This window comes from Monodelphis domestica, chromosome 4 (assembly GCF_027887165.1).
Source record: "Monodelphis domestica isolate mMonDom1 chromosome 4, mMonDom1.pri, whole genome shotgun sequence".
NCBI lineage: Eukaryota > Metazoa > Chordata > Mammalia > Didelphimorphia > Didelphidae > Monodelphis > Monodelphis domestica.
This window is the reverse complement of record NC_077230.1, coordinates 427,424,837-427,447,595: the sequence shown is the minus strand read 5'-3', so window position 1 is coordinate 427,447,595 and position 22,759 is coordinate 427,424,837. Positions and strand designations below refer to the sequence as shown.

The 22,759-nt window shown below is 39.9% G+C and overlaps 1 protein-coding gene across 1 annotated transcript in view; it reads left to right on the top strand.

Moving 5' to 3' along the window:
- The window catches only part of LOC103093201 (hemicentin-1-like), a 286,577-nt gene that overhangs the window by 51,666 nt on the left and 212,152 nt on the right, over positions 1 to 22,759 (top strand). Inside the window, exons 3-6 of the mRNA XM_056826227.1 lie at positions 2,028 to 2,303; positions 2,681 to 2,932; positions 13,419 to 13,694; positions 14,073 to 14,324. Coding sequence (XP_056682205.1) covers positions 2,028 to 2,303; positions 2,681 to 2,932; positions 13,419 to 13,694; positions 14,073 to 14,324 — 1,056 coding nt within the window. The remainder of the gene's footprint in view (positions 1 to 2,027; positions 2,304 to 2,680; positions 2,933 to 13,418; positions 13,695 to 14,072; positions 14,325 to 22,759) is intronic.

The window sequence follows — 22,759 nt, the reverse complement described above, 5'->3', positions numbered from 1 at the left end:
GAAACAATACAGAGTATTGATTCTAATGCAGGAGGAAAGGGTTTAAAAAGAGTTGTTTTGTGATAGACAAGAGATAAAAGGGTACCAGAATGTTGCTGTAAGGAGAAAAGAGACTGACACATTAGGAAATAGTCCCTATCTGATCAATGTAACCCACTGAGCATCCCCTGGCAGGGGCATCAAACCCATTATAACTCTATCAGTCCTTGGAGACACGTCTCCCCTCCCCCTCAAGTCTTCTCTTCTTTGGGCTAAGCATCTTTAGTGCCCACAATTGATCCTTCAATTAAATAAGTGTGTGCTCTTGTCTCTTCTCTGCTCATGACTCCCTATTGTCTACAGACTATCCTTGAGTGTTCTTAGTCTGGCATTAAACCTTAGCCCTTCTCAAAATCGCATCAGACCTTTCAGATACTTCTGGCCATGCACTGCGTGCTCAGACAGCATGAGTCTACATTTGGTACTCAGACTCACACTCTGTATTTTCCATCCTCTGAACTTGTGTTCAGGTTATTTTCAGGATTTATACAGAGCATTTATATATGGTCTCATTTGATCCAACAACACTAGGAAGGAGAGATTATTTTACCCATTTAACAGATCAGAAGACTGAGACCATAGGGAATTGCTAGTAAGTCACAGACCCAGTAACATTTTGAGACAACATTTGGACTCAGGTCTTTCTCTCTCTTGGTCCAACACTAGCCACTATGTCATGTCAGGCATTTAATCCATTGATGTTGCCAAAACACCTTCCAAAAAGTCCTACCATGGCCTTCATGCCCAGGAGAATGCTCACTGTTCCTTCATATTCTCCCCCCACTACAAAAGGTGGCTAGCTGACCTCAGATTTGTCACTGCCCTGGTCAGTCTCACTTGGCTTTACTGGATACAAATGGGAGGCTCATTCTTCCTCACCTTAAACTTCCCAGTGGAGACCCAGGGATGGAGTGGAAGCTCTACCAAAATAACAAGGGGAAAGGTCAAGGAAGCTGAAATATTTCTAACTTATTCCTATCAATTTGGAAATTAATTTTAAGAGAGCTGGCCATGGATGACCCAGGACAGAAGCCTGACGATGCTCCTGGATGTGCCGCAGGGATTGTTCTGGCACACACACATGTGTCAGTGGCAAGGCCTACCTGCCAACTAGAGATAAGGAAAGAGCTCTCCTTGGGCCATAAAGGGTCAGGAAAAATTAATCCCCTTTAGTTTAGATTTCCAGCATAAAACCTCATCTGAGCTTGAAGATCACCTTCAACATTCTCATTCTCCTCTTGTAGGGCAGGAAACACCTAAGGAAAGGGAAAAGCCCAAAGCAGAGAATTTCAGAATCTTCTGTAAAGGGTATGAACTGCTTCCTGTGGACAAATCACAGTCCTAGGCACTAGAGATGTTATTGTGGGTTTGAAATCTCTAGACTTGAACCAGGTCTCACCTGACTCCCAGTCTGAGGCTCTTCTTTTTGTACCCTGCTACTAAGTGATCTATTCCCACTCTCTGCCTTTCCTTTTCTCTCCTCTTTAGAGTTAAAGTAAGTTTCCCTTTCTGAGCACAGTCTCCCTCTGGCCTGTGCCTAGTCCATCCACACCAGCCTCTCTCAATATCCTTATCAAGCTGTCAAGGTAAGGAACCCTGGCTTCTGGAAGTCCAGGCCAAGGAATCATAAAGTCTTGGTGGTTCTGCCAAGCTATAAACGCCTCAAATCCAAGCCCAGGTACTGGATGAAGGGGTCTGTCATCCCCAGTCCTGCTTGCCTCAGCCCAGAAAGACTGAGCACCCGGGGCTTGGGCTCCATGTGAATGTCTTTGTCAGTCACAGGAACGGAAGATGAACTTTTCGTAAGGCCTGGAGGAGTTGTGATCTGCACCAGAGTAAGGGGGGAGCTTTGCTATTGAAATCACAGGTTCTTGGTCTCTGGCCTCCAGCCTGCCAAGGTCTTAGAGAGGTCACTTCAAAATAAGTTATTTGGTTATAAGGTAAGAAAAAGAACCAACACTGTCATTTTCTGTCTATTCTCTACACAGCGCCACTGCCCAAACCTACCATTGTCACCTCCAACAATACTGCAGTGGAGACCAAGGACTTCTCAATGACATGCAAGGCTAAGGGTCAAATTCACACTTACCGGTGGCTCATAAATGGACTTGCCCCAGGTGGTAACAGGATACAGCTGTCCCAGGATAAGAGGATACTCACTATCCGCAGTCTCACAAGAAGGGAAAACAAAGGACCCTATGTGTGTGAAATCCAGAACCCATTGTTTAGGAATAGGAGTGATCCATTCACACTGAATGTTGCCTGTGAGTATATTGCTTCTTTCTACATGGTGCCTGCTTATAGCCTGGTGGGGTGTTCCCAGAGGCCAGGCTAATTCAGTCCCTTCTCTGAGAGCTAAAGATCAAGGCTCTGAGGTTCCCACCCCCTTCATCTTTAGGGATCCCAGATTGGCCTTGTCATGCTTTCTGGTGGAGGGTGGCCAGCCAGGGTGCTGAACTGGAGAAAGCCCTAAGATCTTCCAAGTTCAGATCCAAACTGGAAAAGTAGAGGACCAGTTGTGAATTTCTCAGAGCAAAGGAGGGTCAGGGAAAAATAGTGATCCCTGCTGATGGGTTAGAGACTAGGAGATGCCCCGTCTTTCTGCTGTAATCTCAATATGGAATCCTTCTCTTTCCTCCAGATGGCCCAGATAATGCCACGATTGTTCATACAGTCAATGAGTACCCTGTTGGGGCAAATATTACCTTGAGCTGTTCTGCTAATTCTAACCCAGCAGCACAATTCACTTGGTTACAGAATGGACAATCTGTCAGCAACTCAGCTACATTTTCTTTTATTGCAACCCTGAATCATGCTGGAACCTATACTTGTAGTGCATCTAACTCATTCACTGGATTGACGCGCACCGCAACCAAGAATCTTATAATCTATGGTGAGTATCTGGATTGTGACCTGTTAGACTCTCTCTTTCCCCGGTATGAGAGAAATACACATAAGTGACATTCTGCCCCCCCCCTGGTCCCATGACACAGTGCATTGTGGTAAAAAAGAGCCCTGAGCTCAGGATCATGAAACTTGGATTGAATCCTTCCTTTTCTGTCTACTATCTGTGTAGTAAATGTGTCTCCTCCTTTTGGATCCTCAGTTTCTTCATCTGGAAAAATGAATAATATTTGCTCTGTATATAATAGGATTCTATGTGGAGAAATTCCTTTTTACATCATAGGCACAAAAAAACATGTGAGTTGTCATCATCATCATTGTTATTGATATTGTATTATTCTCTTCTGTCCCAGTGACATACAACCTTCTTTGTCTCCCAACTTCTAGGACTGCAGGTTCAATGACTGCCCCATAGTCTTTAATTCAGTCCATTTCCCTTAGTGCTGTGGACCCACATGGTGTTTCCCATCTTGTTTGGAATACAAGCTGTGGTCATGTAATGGGGCTGGCCATGTTCCTCTTTGGCATGGAACTTCAGAAGATGGAAAGGAGAATGTATATATTGTTTCCTTTCACACATAGAGATCTACCATTGCACCTATATTTTTCCTCTTTGTGGCATAAAGTGACACATGGAAGCATGTCTGTTATGAAACCTGGTTCTCATCTATTGGCTTTAGCATCCAGTAACTTGGTCCACAGTAGAATTCATGCTTCTCAATTAATTCACTGGTCTGACTTTCCTATGTACAGATGAAAGACCCTCCACTTCCATAATCACATTAATGTACAGCAGGACCATAGAGAGATCATCTCTGGCCTTAGTTTCCTTTTATTTCATGCAGTTTTATTGTTACAAACCTTAGGGGTATCCCACCTTCCTGTGCCTGACTCTGGGGATGTTCTGCATGGAGAGCAGGGGGGAGAGATAGAATTGTGAAGTGGGGATGTGACCTTGGGGAAGTCAGACACCAACAGCATATACTTTAGAGGAGGGATGACTTTTTATTGGACTAAATGTGTACATAAGGATGCTTAAAGCACAATTTAATTTAGCAATACTTTCTTTTGTTAACTATTTTCCAATTACTTTTTCACCTGGTTCAGGTAGCACCTGGGAATGTTGCAGGCTTTGTATTTGACACCTGTGGTTGAAAAGAGCTTTTTCTTAATTTAATTTTTTCCAATTAACCAAAATCTATTTTCTGCCCCCCTTCTACCTCCTACCACTAATGAAAAAGAATATGTTTGGGTTAAGTATGGGTTGTGCATGCCTGAAGCCACAAATTAATATATTCTTAGTTGGACACCTGAGAAGGAGACTCAAAAACTGAGAGAAAATGTGTGAAGCAAATAGAGATAAAGAGGGAAAATAATAAAGGAAGAAAGACTCAGAGACAAGACTTAAAGAGCTTGGGATCCAGCCTATGTGCACCTCTGATGGTGGGAGAGAGAGAGAGAGACAGTGAACTATATATTTCCTTGATCTTTTATTGGTGGATCAATGAATGGGGAATGGGAGGTAGCTAGTGTTCATGTGACAAGGCATAAGATTTAACATTGGCTCAACTGACAACCACAACATCAAAGAGGCGGGGTTTATTCAAACATGTGACCTGGTATGGAATCTGGTCAGACAAGGTGTGAACTAGGACCCCAAGGCAGCTTACCCAGGAATTCTTCTGACTTTTGGACTGTAGATTTGGAGAGTGGTCAGAATTAATAGAGTACCTATTAAATACAATGATCAAGAACTACTATGCTTGTGAATATGGTACATGACCACATAGGTTGCAATATTAAAACATTAATAATAGTTTCAAGATTAAAATTCACCTATGATGCCACATGAATAATCAAGGAAAACGAATTCCCAAGCTCAAGAAATTATCACTTGCAACATACATGCTGAGTCCATCGCATTTCTGAAGTGAGGCAGCTGATTTTCATAGGAAGTCTGTAGCTTTTTGTTAGAAGTGAGTAACTTATTATCATGTGTCTTCTGCCACTTTGTTAGCCACTGCATTGATCAGAGGTCTCACGTCTTTCAAAGTTGTTTGTCTTCAGATCACTGTCATTATTGTATAACTTACCTCTTGGTTCTACTCACTTCATTCTGCATCAGTTCAGACGAATCTTCTGAAGTTTCTGTTCTTGAACTCTTTCTGTTCAATGTTTCTATGAGTGACTTGGATCAAATGAAATAATATCTGTAAAGAGCTTTGTAAATGGTGACCATTATTGTTCTACTGATTCTACAGACAAGCAGAAAGCAAAATTTTGAAACTGGAAGGAAAAGAGAGAGAAAGAAAAATTGGCAGGAGAGGGATGGTAGAAGCAGATAGGATGCAGAAGTAGTTCAGGATGCTGGCACAGTAGACGTAATGTGATAAGATGAATGTCACTGGGGATTGGTATCAGGTCCTATCCTTGAGTACAAAAAGTCCAAATTACCAAAAAGCATTGGCCTTGATGGGGCAGTGACTGTTACCCATTACATAGAAAAAAGTTGAATTAATGGGGGATGATTGATTTAAAAAAGGGGAAATTGGAGACAGACTTTTAATGCCATGTTGGATTGCATAAAGAGACCTTGGGTATGCCTGAGAGAACCACAAACATATTATCAGTTGGAAAGGTAACAGGGCAGTTGAAAAACCTAAATGCACAATTTTTTAACCCTTACCTATCAGACATAGAATCAATACTAAGTGACAGGCCCAGGGTCATATAGCTGGAATTATTTGAGGTCAGATTTGATCCCAGAACCTCTGTTCTCTAGGCCTGGCTCTCAATTCACTGAGCTAAACAAATACCCCAACCACTAATTCAGTCTTAAGAGAAGCACGTCCACTTTGAAGAATAAGGAGAGAGCTGTTCTTCTGTACTATCAGATGGCACTTGGATTATTGTATTTGGTTCTAGATCACACATTTTACAAGGGGAAACAGTGAACTGGGGAGTGTTCAGCCAGAATGATGAGGTTTCTGGAGTCTCCGAAGATCAATTGAGGGAACTACATATTAGATAAAGGAATAGAAAGCTTTGGGGAGAGGCCTGATAGCAATTTTCTGGACTCTTATGTGGAAGAGGAATTAGAAGTGTTCTGTTTGGCCTCAGAGGGCTGCACTAGAATCATAGAGGCAAATAGTGATAGAAAGCAAAACCCTTATGTGTGAGGAGAAATTCTTTATGAAGTCATTATTAAGTCATGTTCAACTCTTCCTGACTCCATTTCTTAGCACAGATCCTGGAGAGGTTTGCCATTTCCTTGTCTACCACATTTTACAGATAAGGAAACTGAGGCAAACAGGGTGAAGTGACTTTCCCAGGGTCATACAGCTAGTGAGTGTCTGAACCAGATTTGAACTCAGAAAGATGAGTTTCCTGACTCCAGTCTCCATCCACTATGTCTCCTAGTTATCATTTAATTATTAATTAGAGCTTAATCCCCAAACCTGGCTCTATTTGGGGAAAAAAAAAGTTAAGCTTGCTTCCCTCCCTTAATACTTAACCATTTCTCACCAATCCAATCACAATCCAGTGAGATTGTAGTATGGATCAGTCTTGATTACTGGCTCTGGTCAGCAAGTTTTTTAGCCAATCTAAATCAGCTACTAACACTTACTTAAAAATAGTTTAGGGAGAGTAAAATGTAAGGAAACTGAAGAAAATGAAAGTATATGTCAAAATTTTGTGGTCCCACAGGGGAACAATTAAAATTAAATTATGAGGCTATTAGTAGCTTGAGTAGCTTTGTTATATCAAAGAAGTGATAGGAAAGATAGGGAAATGTAGGAAAGTAATTAGCTGAATACCGTATTTACCATTTGATGTTTTGAAGCTAAACACCTACACCTAAGATGGAGGGAGAGGGAGAGGGAGAAGGAGAGAGCAAGAGAGAGAGAGAAAGAGAGAGAGACAGACAGACAGACAGAGAGACAGACAGAGAGACAGAGAGAGAGACAGAGAGAGAGACAGAGAGAGAGAGACAGACAGACAGACAGACAGAGAGACAGACAGAGAGAGAGAGAGAGAGACAGAGAGAGAGAGACAGACAGACAGACAGAGAGACAGACAGAGAGAGAGAGAGAGAGAGAGAGAGAGAGAGAGAGAGAGAGAGAGAGAGAGAGAGAGAGAGAGAGAGCAGGAGCAGTTCCTTGGTCTAACCTTATAAGTAGTTTTCTCCATCCACTAGCTCTACCCCATCACATCTCAAGAACTAATCATAGTTCCTCAGTTTGCCTGGCAACAAACAAGAGGGCAGTTCCTGTGGGATCAGTTTCCCCTTTCCTTGGTTTTAACTTCCTTTCTCTGATGGTTTGTCAATACCTGCACATCTCAATGGTAATTGACCTACAGGTCACTGATTGATGATATCAAACAAACACATAATCCGGAGGGAAATTCCTTTTAACACTAAGTATCTCTTTACCTTTCTCCCATTTTCCCCTGTCTATACCAATACTACTACTACTACTACTACTACTACTACTACTACTACTACTACTACTACTACTACTACTACTACTACTACTACTACTACTACTATACTACTACTATATAATGAAGTTATCAAACTCCAAACAATCTCATAATTTAAAATATTACACAAGGTAGTGAGAAACTAAGTGTGGGAAAAGACTCCAGAGACAGATCCAACACTCCATAGACTAGCTGAGTAGGAGAAAAATAGTGCATATGACTGAAGGACTAACTTTGAGGTAGTTTTATGTCAGTGATGAGGCTTGATGAAGCAGGGAGAAAGAAACCCTGGTGCCTGGGAAGAAATCTTGAAATTTAAGAAGCTCCAAAGACAAGACTTTTAACTCTTCTCTAAGTATCCCTTCTTTCACAAGGAGCTCAGTTGCTCTGATTGAGACCTCAGTCAAATAATGTGTGATATTTATTCAGGTCCAAGTACCATAAGCTTACAGAGCACAAATCTGCAGTATGCAGTCCCTGCAAATAAAGTCAGGAACCAACAGATTTAGCCACCAGTGGGTTCTCCTAGTGGCCCCATAGCTCTGAAAGACTCCTCCAACCTCCATTTCTGTGCCTTTTCCAACTTTGGAGCCATGGACTTCCAAAGGCCAGGTTCCTCCTTTACATAACTTATAAAACAGACCTGGGATTCTTCCCTCCCAATCCTAGAAAGAAAGACTTGCCCTATTCTGATCCACAGAGTGGCAAGAGCCATCCATGCCAACCTGGCCAGGTCAGACTTGCAGAAGAGGACTTGTTTCCCAAGAGTCATATTCTCACCCATCCATCCCCCCTCTCCCCTTGTTTTGGCACTGTTTGTGAGATGTGGGTGTCTTCCCTTGGTGAGCTTTCCTATGGAAGTTGTGGGATCCTCATTCCTTGTTCCTTGATTGGAAGCAGCTACTAAGGAATCTCATTAAAGGGAAATCAGAAACACAGGAAGTTTATTAATTGGGGGAAATCTGAAATAGACTAATAAGGCACCTCTCCATGCTAGTTATCTAGTGCTAATGTTGCTGGACTATGCAGGAAATGGAACACTGAGGAAGCATTTCCTTCTGAGAATGGTGTTAACTCTCCGGTTCTCAGGTCTCTCCCACAGCTTTCTCCTTTTCCTGGTTTCTCTCTTCCTAGAAACAAGATGAAAGGGCTCAGTGAATAGAGGGGCCAGGCCTGGAATAAGGTGGTCTTGACTTCAAATCTGTCCTTTGTCACTTCCTATCTCTGTTACTCTGGGCATGTCACTTACCCCCAATTCCCAAGCCATTACGCTCTTCTGCTTTAGATCCAATATTCAATATATATTCTAAAACAAAATTTATGGGATTGTTTTTTTTTTTAATGTGAGAATCCTGGGCACCAGAGCAAGAAATGAGGAAGAGGATGATGTGCACACCCTCTACCCACTTTACAAGACAGATATTCTACATTTGCTCTTTTTCTCCATAAAAATTGTAAAGGGTCAAGTGGGTATTTTTTGGTATTGTTAACTCCTTTTGCCCCTGTAGGATTCTTGCATGTTGGTTGTCAGTGCTTTCATAGTTTCTGTCTCAAGGGACTTGGGACTATCTTTCCTTCCCTTTCTGAGGCTTGAATGAATGTAGGTAGATCTCTGATGAGGTTTTTTTTTTTTATGTGTAGTTCTTGCTTCAAAGCATTTTGTCCTATGGCTATCTTCCTCAGCTGTTGCCTCTTGGATTTTCAACTGTAACATGGGTTTTGCACTAAGTTCATCATCTGCACCTCTGCTTTGACTGCCCCTTTGGCTACCCCTTTGCTGTCCTGCTGCAAGGACTGTGTTATTCAGCTTTGAGTCTCATTGCCAAGGCAAAATCGTTGGAGATTTTCCTGGCCCTGGCATTAACTGTGGTTCAGTATTTGATGTGGGGGAAGATGTGGTCAACAAGTACTTTGATTTGAGTAGTTTCTCTCCCATAAGGCATAGGAATCCTCACTCACTGTCTATCTTTCATACTGTGTCCAGTAGGAGAGTCTCTTACTCCTCTGGTTTTGGTTCCTGTTCTTTTGAGATGCTTTGTAATGATTGGTTAGAAGGAGATTCAGAGTAGCTCCTGCTATGCTGCCATCTTGGCTCTGCCCCTGTTGGTTTCTAACTGCTGCCCTTCTGCTTCCCCAGGTCATTCCCACTTTGATGGCTCACCTAATGAGTTCAGCTTTATGCATTACCCCCTGGGAATCTATTGACCTAAACTGAGTAATCTTCTAGGCACAGAGAAATGAGATGATACTAATTACAGGAGTTTCCAGATACTCAGCACTTTAAAGTCTACTAAGCAATATAGTATCTCATTGTGTTCCAAATCACAAGCATTATCTTCATTTGAATGGTAAGGAAACTGAGGCTGATAAGTTGCATTAGACTAACACCAAGCCTTCTCCCTTCCCCACCTCCTACATCACTGATCCTCTTCTTATCAGTCCACAGGTGCATTCATTCATTCATCTAACTGACCTGGGTCCCACAGGGCATTCACCTCTATCCCACAATATTTTTCACCCACTTGCTCAGCACAAGGTGTCCCTAGGCTCTGGACTAGAGATACAGAAAAATGACTCAGTCCCTGCCCCCTCCAGGACTATGTCCCAAACAAGAGGAGGCAAATTTGACTGAGACAGACAGTATGGTTCAGAATCACTAAATTTCCCTTTCAGAAAAGGAAAACTTGTTGTGCAGTTATTAAACTCTATTTTGATTTTCAAGATTTTCATGTTTATGTTTAATTGGACATTCCTTGATTTTTCCAGGGTACTGGTCAGTTGTATCCACAGACAGCCCTAGAGATGTTAAGATGCCCTAGATCACACTTGGTGTCAACTGCTACTCTGAAACTTTTTGGAGTAATGAGCCAGAGTCCTTCCTGTTCTGGTAGTTCCACCTAGTGGACAGAAGAAGATCTATAGCAAGAGAGGAAGATCTGAGGCCAGGAATGATTGAGCCAGCCTGATTTGCATCTGATCATAGAGGGGCAAATGTTGGAGCCCATCCTCACCCATGAAGGGATTAGGTTGGATGTGAGCCTGTTTATGGGTCTCATAACTGTTGTAGAGTCAGTCCAGGAATCCTGTTCAGTTCAGTTCTCCAAGGCATCTCAAATCATTTTTGGAACAGAAATGAGCAGGGAGTCAAGTCCAATAAAACTGGATCATATTTGGCCTGTGGGGTATTGATTCTATTGCAGAAGGTAAGGGTTTAAAAAAATAAGAGTTGGAGAGTCAAGAAAGAAAGGGAGCCTGATTGTTGCTGGTAGGAGAAAATCAGGAAAGAGTCTTTATCTGATCACTGTAATCCACTGAGTATCGCTTGGCAGGGGCATAGAGCCCATTATAACTCTATGTCTCTAGGACACATGTCTCTCCTCCCCTTTAAGTCTTCTCTTCTTTGGGCTAAGTATCTCCAGTGCCCTCAATTGGTCCTTCATTTAAATATGTGTGTGCTCATGCCTCTTCTCTGCTCATGTCTCCCTATTGACTATAGGCTGTCCTTCAGTGTTCTTAGACTGCCATTAAACTGTAGCCCTTCAAAAAATTGTCGAAGACTTTTCAGATCATTCAGGTATTCATTGTCTCCTCAGACAGCATGGGTGTCTACCTTTGGCATTCAGACTCAAACTCTGTACTTTCCCTCCTCTGAACCTTTGTTCAGTCTATGTTCATGATTTATAAAAAGTTTTTAGAAATGGTTTCATTTGATCTAAGAACACTATGAGGGAGAGATTATTAAGCCCATTGTACTGATGAGGAGACAGACACAGATAAGTACTTACTAAAATTCACACAGCCAATAATATTCTGAGACAGGATTTGAACTCAGTACTTCCTCACTCTAAATCCAACACTTGTCACTATACCATGCTAGGCATTGGATCCATTGGGTTTGCCAAGGCACCTTCCAAAATGTCTTACCATGGCTGTCTTGCCCAGGAGCATGCTCAGTGTTCCCTCATATTCTCCCCCAATTTAAAAGGTGCCTACCTGACCTCAAATTTGTTACCTTCCTGGCCAGTCCCACTTGACATTACTTGATACAAGTGGGAGGTTGATACTTCCTCACCCTAAACTTCCCAACAGAGACCCTGGGAAGTAGTGCAAACTACCAAAACCAAGAAGAAAGGTCAAAGTTGCTGAAATATTTCTAAGTTATTCCTTCCACTTTGGAAATGAATCCTAAGACACCTGGCCAAGGATGACCCAGGAAGGAAGGCTGGCAAGCTTACTGGATGTGCCCCAGAGATTGCTCTGGCACACACACCTCTCTCAGTGGCAAGGCCTACCTGCCAATTAGAGATAAGGAAAGGGCTCCCCTTGGGCCATGAATGCTCAGGGAAAATTTGTCCACTTTGGTTCAGCTACCCAGCATAAGACTATATCTAATCTTGAAGATGATCACCTTCCATATTCTAATTCTCATCTTGCAGAGCAAGGAAAATCCTAAGGAAAGGGGAGAACCCAAAATAGGGAATTCCAGAATCATCTGTAAAGGGTATGAACTGCCTCCTGATTGCAAAACAGAGTCCGAGGCATGAGAGATGTTATTGTGGGTTTAATATCTCTAGACTGAAACAGGTCTCTCCTGACTCCCAGTCAGAGGCTCTTCTTTTTGTACCTTGCTAATACATGATCTATTCCCACTGTCTGCCTTTCCTTTTCTTTCGTCTTCAGAGTTAAACTAATGTTTCTCTTTCTGAACACAATCTCCCTGTGGCCTGTCCCTAGTCCATCCTCTCCAGCCTTCCCCAATATCCTCAAAAAGCCATGGAGGTAAGGAACCCTGGATTCTTGAAGTCCAGGCCAAGGAAATATTAACTCTTGATGGTTGTAATGGGTGAAGGTTGAAGAGGGTTATATAGAAAAAAAGAGTTGGATTTTATATTTACAAGTTTGGTCACCAGGAATTTAATTAATTCCAAAGAGATTTATTTACAATTTATTTATAAAATGCAGAAAGAGTGAAGTAAGACATCACAGAGGATAAGGTAAGCTACCTAGCCTAAACACTAATTAATTTGCTCCTGGCCCCTGGGCAGGGAGAGTTAGTTCTTAGCCTGAGGGGTCTCTGCCCTTGTAGCTGAGGCCCTGGGGTTATAGGGAGCCTTTCTCAGGAGGATAGTTCTTTCCTGAGGCTGTTCTCTTCAGAGAAAATCCAGCCATTAAGAGTCAGATTTGTACTTACCACAAGTCAGTCCAGTCAGGAACAGGGTCTCAGGTACAGTTAGCACATCAATGAATGAAGAATTGACAGGAAGTAACAGCTCCTTATAAAGACATTTTTTCTTGTGTCACTTCCTGTGCTTTCCCCTAATTCCACATCTACCAATCACAGTTGAAGTCCTGCTTTAGGACTGCCCAGGAGGAAATCGGTAGATTCTGATTTGTCACCCACTATCGCACATGTGGGTCACAGACCGCACACATCATGATTAAGTGGGATACTTTCACTTTTGGTGACTAGATCTAAAACGGGCATATCTCTATATTTAACTTTTAAGTAGGGTGTTTACAATTTTGGTTATTAAAATCTAAAAACAGACAGGGGATACAATTTAATCTTCACAATTAGGGGAGAGTTAAGGATTTTCATTGTGACAATCAGGGGAGAGTCAAATTCAATCTTCACATGGTTCTGCCAAGCTAGAAAGGACTCAAATCCAAGTCCAGGTGCTGGATGAAGGGGTCTGTCATCCCCAGACCAGCTTGCCTCAGCCCAAAAAAGTTGAACACCAGGGGCTTGGGTTCCATGTGAATGTCTTTGTCAGACACAGGAACTGAAGATGAATTTCCCAAGTTCTGGAGGAGTTGAGATCTGCTCTAGAGAAAAGGGTGTCTTTGTCTTTGCCATTGAAATCACAGATTCTTGGTCTCTGGCCTCCAGACTTGCCAAGGTCTTAGACAGGCCACTTGAAAACCAGTTATTTCATTATAAGGAAAGAAAAAGAACCAACACTGTCATTTTCTGTCTATTCTCTGCACAGCTCCTCTGTCCAAACCTACCATTCTCACCTCCAACATTACTGCAGTGGAGACCAAGGACTTCTCATTCACATGCCAGGGTATAGGTCAAATTCATGCTTACTGGTGGCTCATAAACGGAGTTGCCCCAGCTGGTGGCAGGATACAGCTGTCCCCGGATAAAAGGACACTCACTATCCGCAGCCTCACAAGAAGGGAAAACAAAGGACCCTATGTGTGTGGAATCGAGAACCCATTGTTTAGCAATAGGAGTGATCCATTCACACTGGATGTTGCTTGTAAGTATATTTGTTCTTCCTATATGGTGCCTGCTTATAGCCTGGTGGTGTGTTCCCAGAGGCTAGGCTAATTCAGTCACTTCTCTGAGAGATAAAGAGGTAGTCTATGAGGTTCCCAACCCCCTTAATCTTTAGGGAGCCCAGATTGGCCTTGCCATGTGTTCTGGTGGAGGGTGGCCATGTAGGGTGATGAACTGGAGAAAGCCCAAAGATCTTCCAAGTTCAGATCCACACTGGAAAAGTAGAGGACCAGTTGTGAATTTCCCAGTGCAAAGGAAGATCAGGGAGACACAGTGTTCCCTGCTGATGGGTTACAGATTAGAAGATGCCCCTTGTTTCTAACGTAATCTCAATATGGAATCCTTCTCTTTCTTCCAGATGGCCCAGATATCGCCACAATTGTTCATACACCGGATGTGTACCCTACTGGGGCAAATATTACTTTGAGCTGTTCTGCTACATCAAACCCACCAGTCCAATTCACTTGGTTACAGAATGGACAACCAGTCAGCAACTCAGCCACATTTTCTTTTATTGCATCCCTGAATCATGCTGGAACCTATACCTGTACTGCATCTAACTCATTCACTGGATTGACGCGCAACGCAACCAAGAATCTCATAATCTATGGTGAGTATCTGGATTGGGACCCCAACTTTGTGTTGGGCTCTCTCTTTACCTGACATGAGAGTAACAGAGATAAGTGACACTCTGCCCTCCTGGTCCCATAGCATGGTATTTTGTGATAGAAGGAGCTCTAAGCTCATGATCATGAAAATTGTAGAATCCTTCCATTCCTGTCTATTATCTGTATAGTGTATCTACTTCTTTACCAAACTCAGTTTCTCCATCTGGAAAAATGGACAATCTTTTGCTCTGTATATAATAGAATTCTATGTAGAGAAAGTCTTTTTTACATGGTAGGTACAAAAAACATGTGAGTTGTTGCCATCATCCTTGTTTTTGATATATTATTATTCTCTTCTATTCCAGTGACATACAACCTTCTTTGTCTCCCATCTTCTAGAACTGCAGGTTCAATGACTGCCCCATACTGTTTCCTTCAGTTCATGTCCTTTGGTGATTTGGACCCATAGAGTGTTGTTTCCAGTCTTGGTTAGAGTATAAGCTATGGTCATGTAATGGGGCTGGCCATGATCCTCTTTGGCAGGGAAATTCTGGAGATAGAAAGAAGAATGCAAACTTCATTTCCTTTCACACATAGAGATTCACCATTACACCTATAGTTTTCCTCTTTGTGGCATAAAGTGACACATGGAAGCATGTCTGTTATGAAACCTGGTTCTGGTCTTTTGACTTTAGCATCAACTAGCTGGGTCCACAGTAGAATTCATGCTTCTCAATTAATTCACTGGTCTGACTTTCCAATGTACAGATGAAAGACCCTCCATTCCCATAATCACATTAATGTACAGCAGGACCATAGAGAGATCATCTCTGGCCTTAGTTTCCTTTTATTTCATGCAGTTTTATTGTTACAAACCTTAGGGGTATCCCACCTTCCTGTGCCTGACTCTGGGGATGTTCTGCATGGAGAGCAGGGGGGAGAGATAGAATTGTGAAGTGGGGATGTGACCTTGGGAAAGTCAGACACCAACAGCATATACTTTAGAGGAGGGATGATTTTTTATTGGACTAAATGTGTACATAAGGATGCTTAGAGCACAATTTAATTTAGCAATGAAATTATCTCTGTGTTACTTTCTTTTGTTAACTATTTTCCAATTACTTTTTCACCTGGTTCAGGTAGCACCTGGGAATGTTGCAGGCTATGTATTTGACCCCTGTGGTTGAAAAGTGCTTTTTCTTAATTTAATTTTTTCCAATTAACCAAAATCTATTTTTTGTCCCCCTTCTACCTCCTACCACTAATGAATAAGAAAATCTTTGGGATGAGTATGGATTCTAACTGCCTATAGCCACAAATTAATATATTCTTAGGTGGATACATGAGAAGCAGAGTTAGAAACTGAGGAAAAATGGGTGAAGGGGATATAGAGAAAGAGGGAAAATAATAAAGGAAGAAAGACTCAGAGACACGGCTTAAAGAGCTTGGGATCCAGCCTGTGTGTACCTCTGATGGTGGTAGAGAGAGAGAGAGAGTGACCTACATATGTCCTCAATCTTTTATTGGAGGATCAAAGAATGGGGAATGGGAGGTAGCTAGTGTTCATGTGACAAGGCATAAGACTTAACATTGGTTCAACTGACAACCCCAAGATCAAAGAAGAGGAGTTTAATTAAGCATGTAACCTGTCATGGAATCTGGTCTGGCAAAGTGGGAACAACGATACTGTGGCAGCCTACCCAGGAATTCTTCTGACTTTTCAACTGTAGAGTTGGAGAGTGGTCAGAATTAATAGAGTACCTATTAAATACAATGATCAAGAAGTACTATGCCTATGAATCCCATATATGAGCACATAGGTTGCAATATTAGTACATTAATAATAGATTCAAGATTAAAATACACCTTTGATGTCACATAGACAATCAAGGAAAACTAATTCCCAATCTCAAAAAATATCTGTTGCAACATACACCCTGAGTCCATCCCATTTCTGAAGTGAGGCAGCTGATTTCATAGGAAGTCTGTAGGTTTTTGTAGAAAGTGAGTAACCTATTATCATGGGTTTTCTGCAATCCTTGTTAGCCACTGCATTGATCAGAGGTCCCAAGTTTTTCAAAGCTGTTTGCCTTCATAACACTGTAGTTATTGTATAAATTACCTCTTGGTTCTACTCACTTCATTCTGCATCAGTTCAGACAAATCTTCTGAAGTTTCTGTTCTTGAACTCATTCTGTTCAATGTTCCTATGAGTGACTTGGATAAAATGAAATAATATATGTAAAGAGCTTTGTAAATGGTGACCATTATTGTTCTACTGATTCTACAGACAGAAAGAAAGCATAGTTTTGAAACTTGAAAGAAAAGAGAGAGAAAGAAAAATTGGGAGGATAGGGATGTTAAAAACTGATAGGATACAGAAGTAGCTCAGGAAACTGGCACATTAGATGGAATGTGATAAGCTGAATGTTATTGGGGATTGGTATCAGGTCCTATCCTTGAGTAGAATAATCCTAATAACAAAAAAGCATCTGCCTCGATGGGGCCGTGACTGGTATGTATGCCATAGAAAAATGGTTGAAATAATGATGGATGGTTGATTTTAAAAAGGGGAAATTGGAGGCAGTCTTTTATTGCAATGTTACATCACATAAAGAGACGTTGGGGATGATTGAGGGAACCACAAACTTATTATCAGTCGGTAACAGGCAGTTGAAAAAAACATGATGCAACTTTCTTTTTTTAACACTTACCTATAAGTCGTACAATCAATACTGTGCAATGGGGGCTAAATGACTTTCCCAGGGTCATACAGCTAGGAAGTTTCTGAGGGCAGATTTGAACTCAGAACCTCCCATCTCTAGGCCTGGCTTTCAATCCACTGAGCTACATAACTATCCCAACCACTAATGCAGTCTTAAGAGAAGCATGCCCAATTCCAAGAATAAGGAGACAGCTGTCCTTCTGCACTATCAGATAGCACTTGGATTATCAGATGGCACTTGGATTATTGTATTTGGTTCTAGATCACACATTTTACAAGGGGAAACAGTGAACTTGGGAGTGTTCAGCCAGATTGGTGAGGGAGTCTGAAGTCTCTGAAGTTCATTTGAGGAAACTCTGCATATTAGCCAAAGGAATAAGAACTTTATGAAGAGGCCTGATAGAAATTCTCTGAGCTCTTATGTGGAAGAGGAATTAGAAGTCTTCTGTGTGCCCCCAGAGGGCTGAACTAGAATCACAGAGGCAAATGGTGATTGCCACGGTCAGGGTCCAGGTCCACTTGCGACTCCAGGGTTCCTGGCACGTGGCGAATGATCAGTCAAAATAAATAACATAAAATAAATAACAAACGGAAGACAGTTTAATCATTATGGCCATGGGACTGCTTTGCATCTTCGAGCTGCTCTGCATTCCCAGGCTTGGGATTTATTTTTATATTTTTATATCCATATCTTTGCATGCAGGTATACAAAATCAAAGAGAGGTAATTGGAAAAGTGATACATTAACTTTTAACAAATCACTTGATTTACATTCTATATTTTTGTATTGTGATTACAGACAGAATACAAGATAAATGATTTCATCACAGGTGGCTTACTAGGGAGTTTGAGTTACTGATTTGTGTAATTGAATCACTGAGGCATATTGAAGCTTAGTGTGCTTGTACTGTACCTGTATGGGCCTCTATGATTGATTTGTGTGCTGGCTTCATGAGAAAGTTTGGGGCTTAGCTTGTAGCTGAGATTTTGCACTTAAATAAAAGTTAACCCATGATAGTCTTTTTGGGATTGGGTTTAAGGGTCTGATCTTTTGGTGATGTTTTGGAGAATTAGGATGCATGTGTTTTGTTCCTGCATTATTTCTTTTGAGACTAGAGGGAATAATAATCATGTCAATTCATAGGTAAGGGGCATTGATGAAAGAAGTCATGCAACGGGGATAGAGTGGGTAGTCACATCTCACCAAGGACCACTCTGTGGTCTCCCCAGCTACCACACATGACTCTGTCAAGGCATCATGGACTGATGGTCCCCAGAATATCCCCCTTTTTTATTTTTGAGCTGAAGAGTCTTCAGTTCAATTTGGACTTGCTGAATGGTGGACCCTAGGTATCAGATGAGGATTGGAAAGCAAAAAAGAATAAGAAAAAATTAGAAAAGAGCAATAAAGGTATGGGTCAAATCACAGTTGGAGATAAGGGTGGAGATGCTGTCATAAAATGAATTAGCAATGGATGAGGCTGAATAAAGGGATATACCAGAGTGACAGATATCCATGATTTGTCTGTGTAGAGTGGACTCCTTATAGGGATGGCTGCTCGTGATGAAATGAGTGCAGTGATATCCAATATAAGGGGTGCAATGAAGGGGTTTAGGATTGTTTAAACTGTTGGAAATTAATTTTGCGGCATAAATGCCTGGACCATCATACCAGTCATTAGTCATATGAACAGGAAGAATCACAAAAGGTGGTTATTTAACAACAAATACAATGATAGCAGGAATGGAGGGATTAAGAGAATTTGTTAAAATACATAGCAAGAATTTCTATAAGTTGTGTGGGAAACACATTGTACAATCAGTACATAGATTTGAATGGGTTTGGAACTTTTCTTGTCACTGGGGCACAGTAATATAGCAGGGGGAGAGAGAAGCAATGAATTTCCACAAAGAAAAATTAGTAATGGGAGATAAGGGGCTTTCAATGACAGCAATACCAGGGGGTGCAGATAAAATGGCGAACCTGGCAAGAATTAAGGCATTATTACAATCAGGAGGTGTAAATTGTTGCTTGTCCATTCTTTGTTTTGCTTGGGCTGCAAGTGTCCCAATTTGTCCCCAAGCTGGTAGAACATCTTGTTGTTTTAGCACATTCTCTGTATCTGCATTCTCCCAGGCTTTTTGGGATGGGAGTCATGGCAGGAATGGGTGAATCCCTCTGGAATCCAAGTGTGTATGAGTGTACCTGGGGGAAAACACAAACAGATCCTTGCTCCCAAAAGAGGGCTGGAACTACCAATGATTAATAATGATACTTTTTCAAATGACCTTTTGTCTTTTTTTTTAGATTAATTTCAAATTAGCAAGAGCTTTGGATGCATGTATTGGGCTATTATCTGTTTTGAAAGTTTGGGAGATGCAGAGAGCATACTGCTTCAGTAGTATAGGTAGAAGTAAAAATTGATTAGAAAAGTTATCCAATGACACACAGATGGGCGGGATTTAACATGTATTCCAAATAGCATTTAGTAATATTGATGAAATTTTAGCTGAATTTCCTTTTATTCTTCATGGATCTTGTTTCTGTGGACTCACTGATCTATGTGGTCCATGTTGCTTTGGATAAGTCCTTTTATTAAGATCAGTTTTGGTGGAACTAACATATTGTGAAATAAATTCTTTTACTTCAGGAGATATAAAAATTCCTGAGGTCATAACCTTTTATTTAAATTTTTTGATTACCTTTCCCTTATAAATAATTAAATTATATTTGTAACATTTAATTAGAGGTCAATAAGAATATCAGTAATGCAAGGGGAAAAGATTTTGTTTAAAAATATATATGCATTGACTAAACAGTAAAACCAATAAAAGCAAGATATATTGGACATGGTTATTATTATTATTAATTTTTTTAGGAACAAAAAATCTACCCATTATCAATAATACTCCAATTCCAATCATTGTCATAATTTGGAAACAGGTTGCTTGCATGTTTACATAACCTAGCAATTGTTAAAATATTTACCTCAAATAAATGTAAGGTTCTCACTAACTTTGCTACATAGAAGCTTTATTTATATGCATGTCATTATAGTGATGAGAAACTATCCTATCCTATCTTAAAGTCTATTTAAAGTTAGTATAATAGAAATTTTTAGTGTTCTCTCTAAGAATTCTCTTTACTGTAGTAGGAAGAGGGAGGGGTAACAGGTAAACCTGCTGTAACAGGAGAAAAGGGGGGGGGGTGAGTGTGATGAAACAGGTTTACTCAAAAATTAAAATAAAACCTTTAATAGTATTAATTTAAAGTCATAGGATTATTGTTTTTAACATTATATGTGGATTCCCATACATGTATGTGGGTAATGGAATCCCTTTTCCAATAATCGACGAACTTATTTGTAATCAAAAACTGCTTCTGTTTTCCAGCTAGTGAATGATTACTTAACTCTAGATGTGGAGAGAAAGAAGGGAGGGGTAGCAAGGACTCAAAATGAGTCATCAAGTTTGTATCCTAGCAATTCTAAACAATTCCTTTGAGGGGTTAATATACTTAACTTTTCAAAATGTGACCTTAAATTTATATAATGAATGTATTATGGTTCATACAGAAGCATTTACAGAAAAAAATTGACATGTTGATATATAAAAAGTAATCTATATATTTTCTCAAAAGTTTACCTTAACCATTTGAACCACAAGTCTTTCAATTCTAACATATTTACATTAGCATTTTAAGCAGTTAATTCAATTATTCATAAATCATTGCATTTTTATTTTTGTTTAACTAACTGTAATATATCAATTGTTATTAAAAGGAAGGCATGTTCTCTAACCTGAGCTTCTTTAGGATTCTGGATTTATAGTTTAGACTTTTGCAATTGAATCACATAGCCAAATTGTGCAGTTTCAATTAAAAAAAAAAACCCTTTTTATTCCTGTTTGCTTCTAGAAAAAGGTCATATTTTCACTTAATAGTAGTTTATAGAAATTATAATATTTAGGCATACTCAAATAAACTCTTAAAATTCCTGTTATTTCTTTAAGCCTTAGTTGTAATATGTCTTATTATCAGATCAAGATTTATTTCAGCTATTAGCTAACCTCTCAGGTTTTTCAAATTTTATCTCTAAAATTTAGATAAGGTAGCTGAAAACTTTTATATTTTTAAAACATTTTTGTTGTATTGATCCCTTAATATAAATGTAAAATATTTACAAGCACTTTTGTTCTCCTTCCTGTATCTAAAAAAGGGGATAAATTACTTTTGGAATGTTTCCAAGACAGTAGACGCTTGACTGCCCTTGTAGTCTGAGAAGATCTTTCCTTTCTTTCGAATCCTTTTTTTAACACTTTAGTTACACATTTTTAAAACCTTGACATTAAATCACTCCCAATATATTAATTAAAAACTTAACAACTTCCAAATTCACTTTGTTTAAAGTCCCTAACATTTCCTTAATATTCTAGTTTTCCTTTCAAACTTCTTCTCAAGCAGAATAAAACCTTCAGTTTTTGTTTCTATTACTCTTACTATAAATAGGGGAGAGGCGACTACCTTTTACCTAAATTTAATAGCCTAATAATGAATCTTATTTGACTTCTGGACTGGTCAAATTTCCTTTGCCAATTGCACTAAACACAATCTGAATAAAAATTAAATTTCTTCACAGCACAAATTCATACATATTTTGTGTACATCTATTATGACATTATAAGAAATTATATTTAAATAGATATGTTTCTTCTTAATCATAGCACATATATTCCCTATCAAGAATAACATTGTTTAAAACTTCCAATCTTAGCCATACATCACATACTTAACAACTATACAAATTCACTTATGCTAATTACCAATTCTGAACTTCTACAATCTCAATGCTAACATGCAATTACTTTTGCTGTCTTTGAATGACACTCATTTTTGAAATCCAACATTTAATTCTTAGAAAAAGTTCTCCACTATAACTGTTGTCTGACTGAATTTTACACATAAACATCTTACGTTTTACTAAGCATCCAGTATGTTTTTTTTTTGCCTTTTAAAAAGGAAAAATTCCTCTTGGTGTCAAGCTGTCTATTAATTACTTTCAACCAGTTCTGAACTTACTGCGATCACTATCTCTTATTGGTTCTAGTGTTGATAAACAGACCTCTGGCTTGAACAGAATTGAATTTAGCTAACATATATCACTTCTAACTGAGACACAATCATCACCATAAAATTCCACTTATCACAGTACATTTTCAGACTAATTAGCAGTTTTCCAAAGTTGCCTATATAGATCTGTAACCTCAAACCTAAGAGAATAGCCAATTTTGGGAATAAAAGTTCCCTTTGTGTATTCCAAATCATTTTTCCCTCTTTTTTTTTTCTGGATGGGCTCTTTCCAAAACAAAAGGAGGCAAGATTTATGGAACATAAATTACCTTTTTTCAGCAGAGGACTTTTGAAGCAATTTTTGTAAATGACCAATTAAGGAAACAAACACAAAACTTATGATGCAGACACATAAATTGAATCGCACATAACAAACATTAAACACATACTAGGGAAGCATGCTTTTAAGAGTTAAGGTGTTTACTCAAGATCTTGAGGAAGAAAGAAAAAGGAAGAAGAAAGAATAAAAAAATCCATCTTGCTGTTTCCAAGGTACTATCCCTTTAAAACTGTGAGAGGTGAAAAAAGTTTTTGGCTCCACAAGCCTTATTTGAAAAGGCAGTTTTCAACAAGGGGTTGAAAAA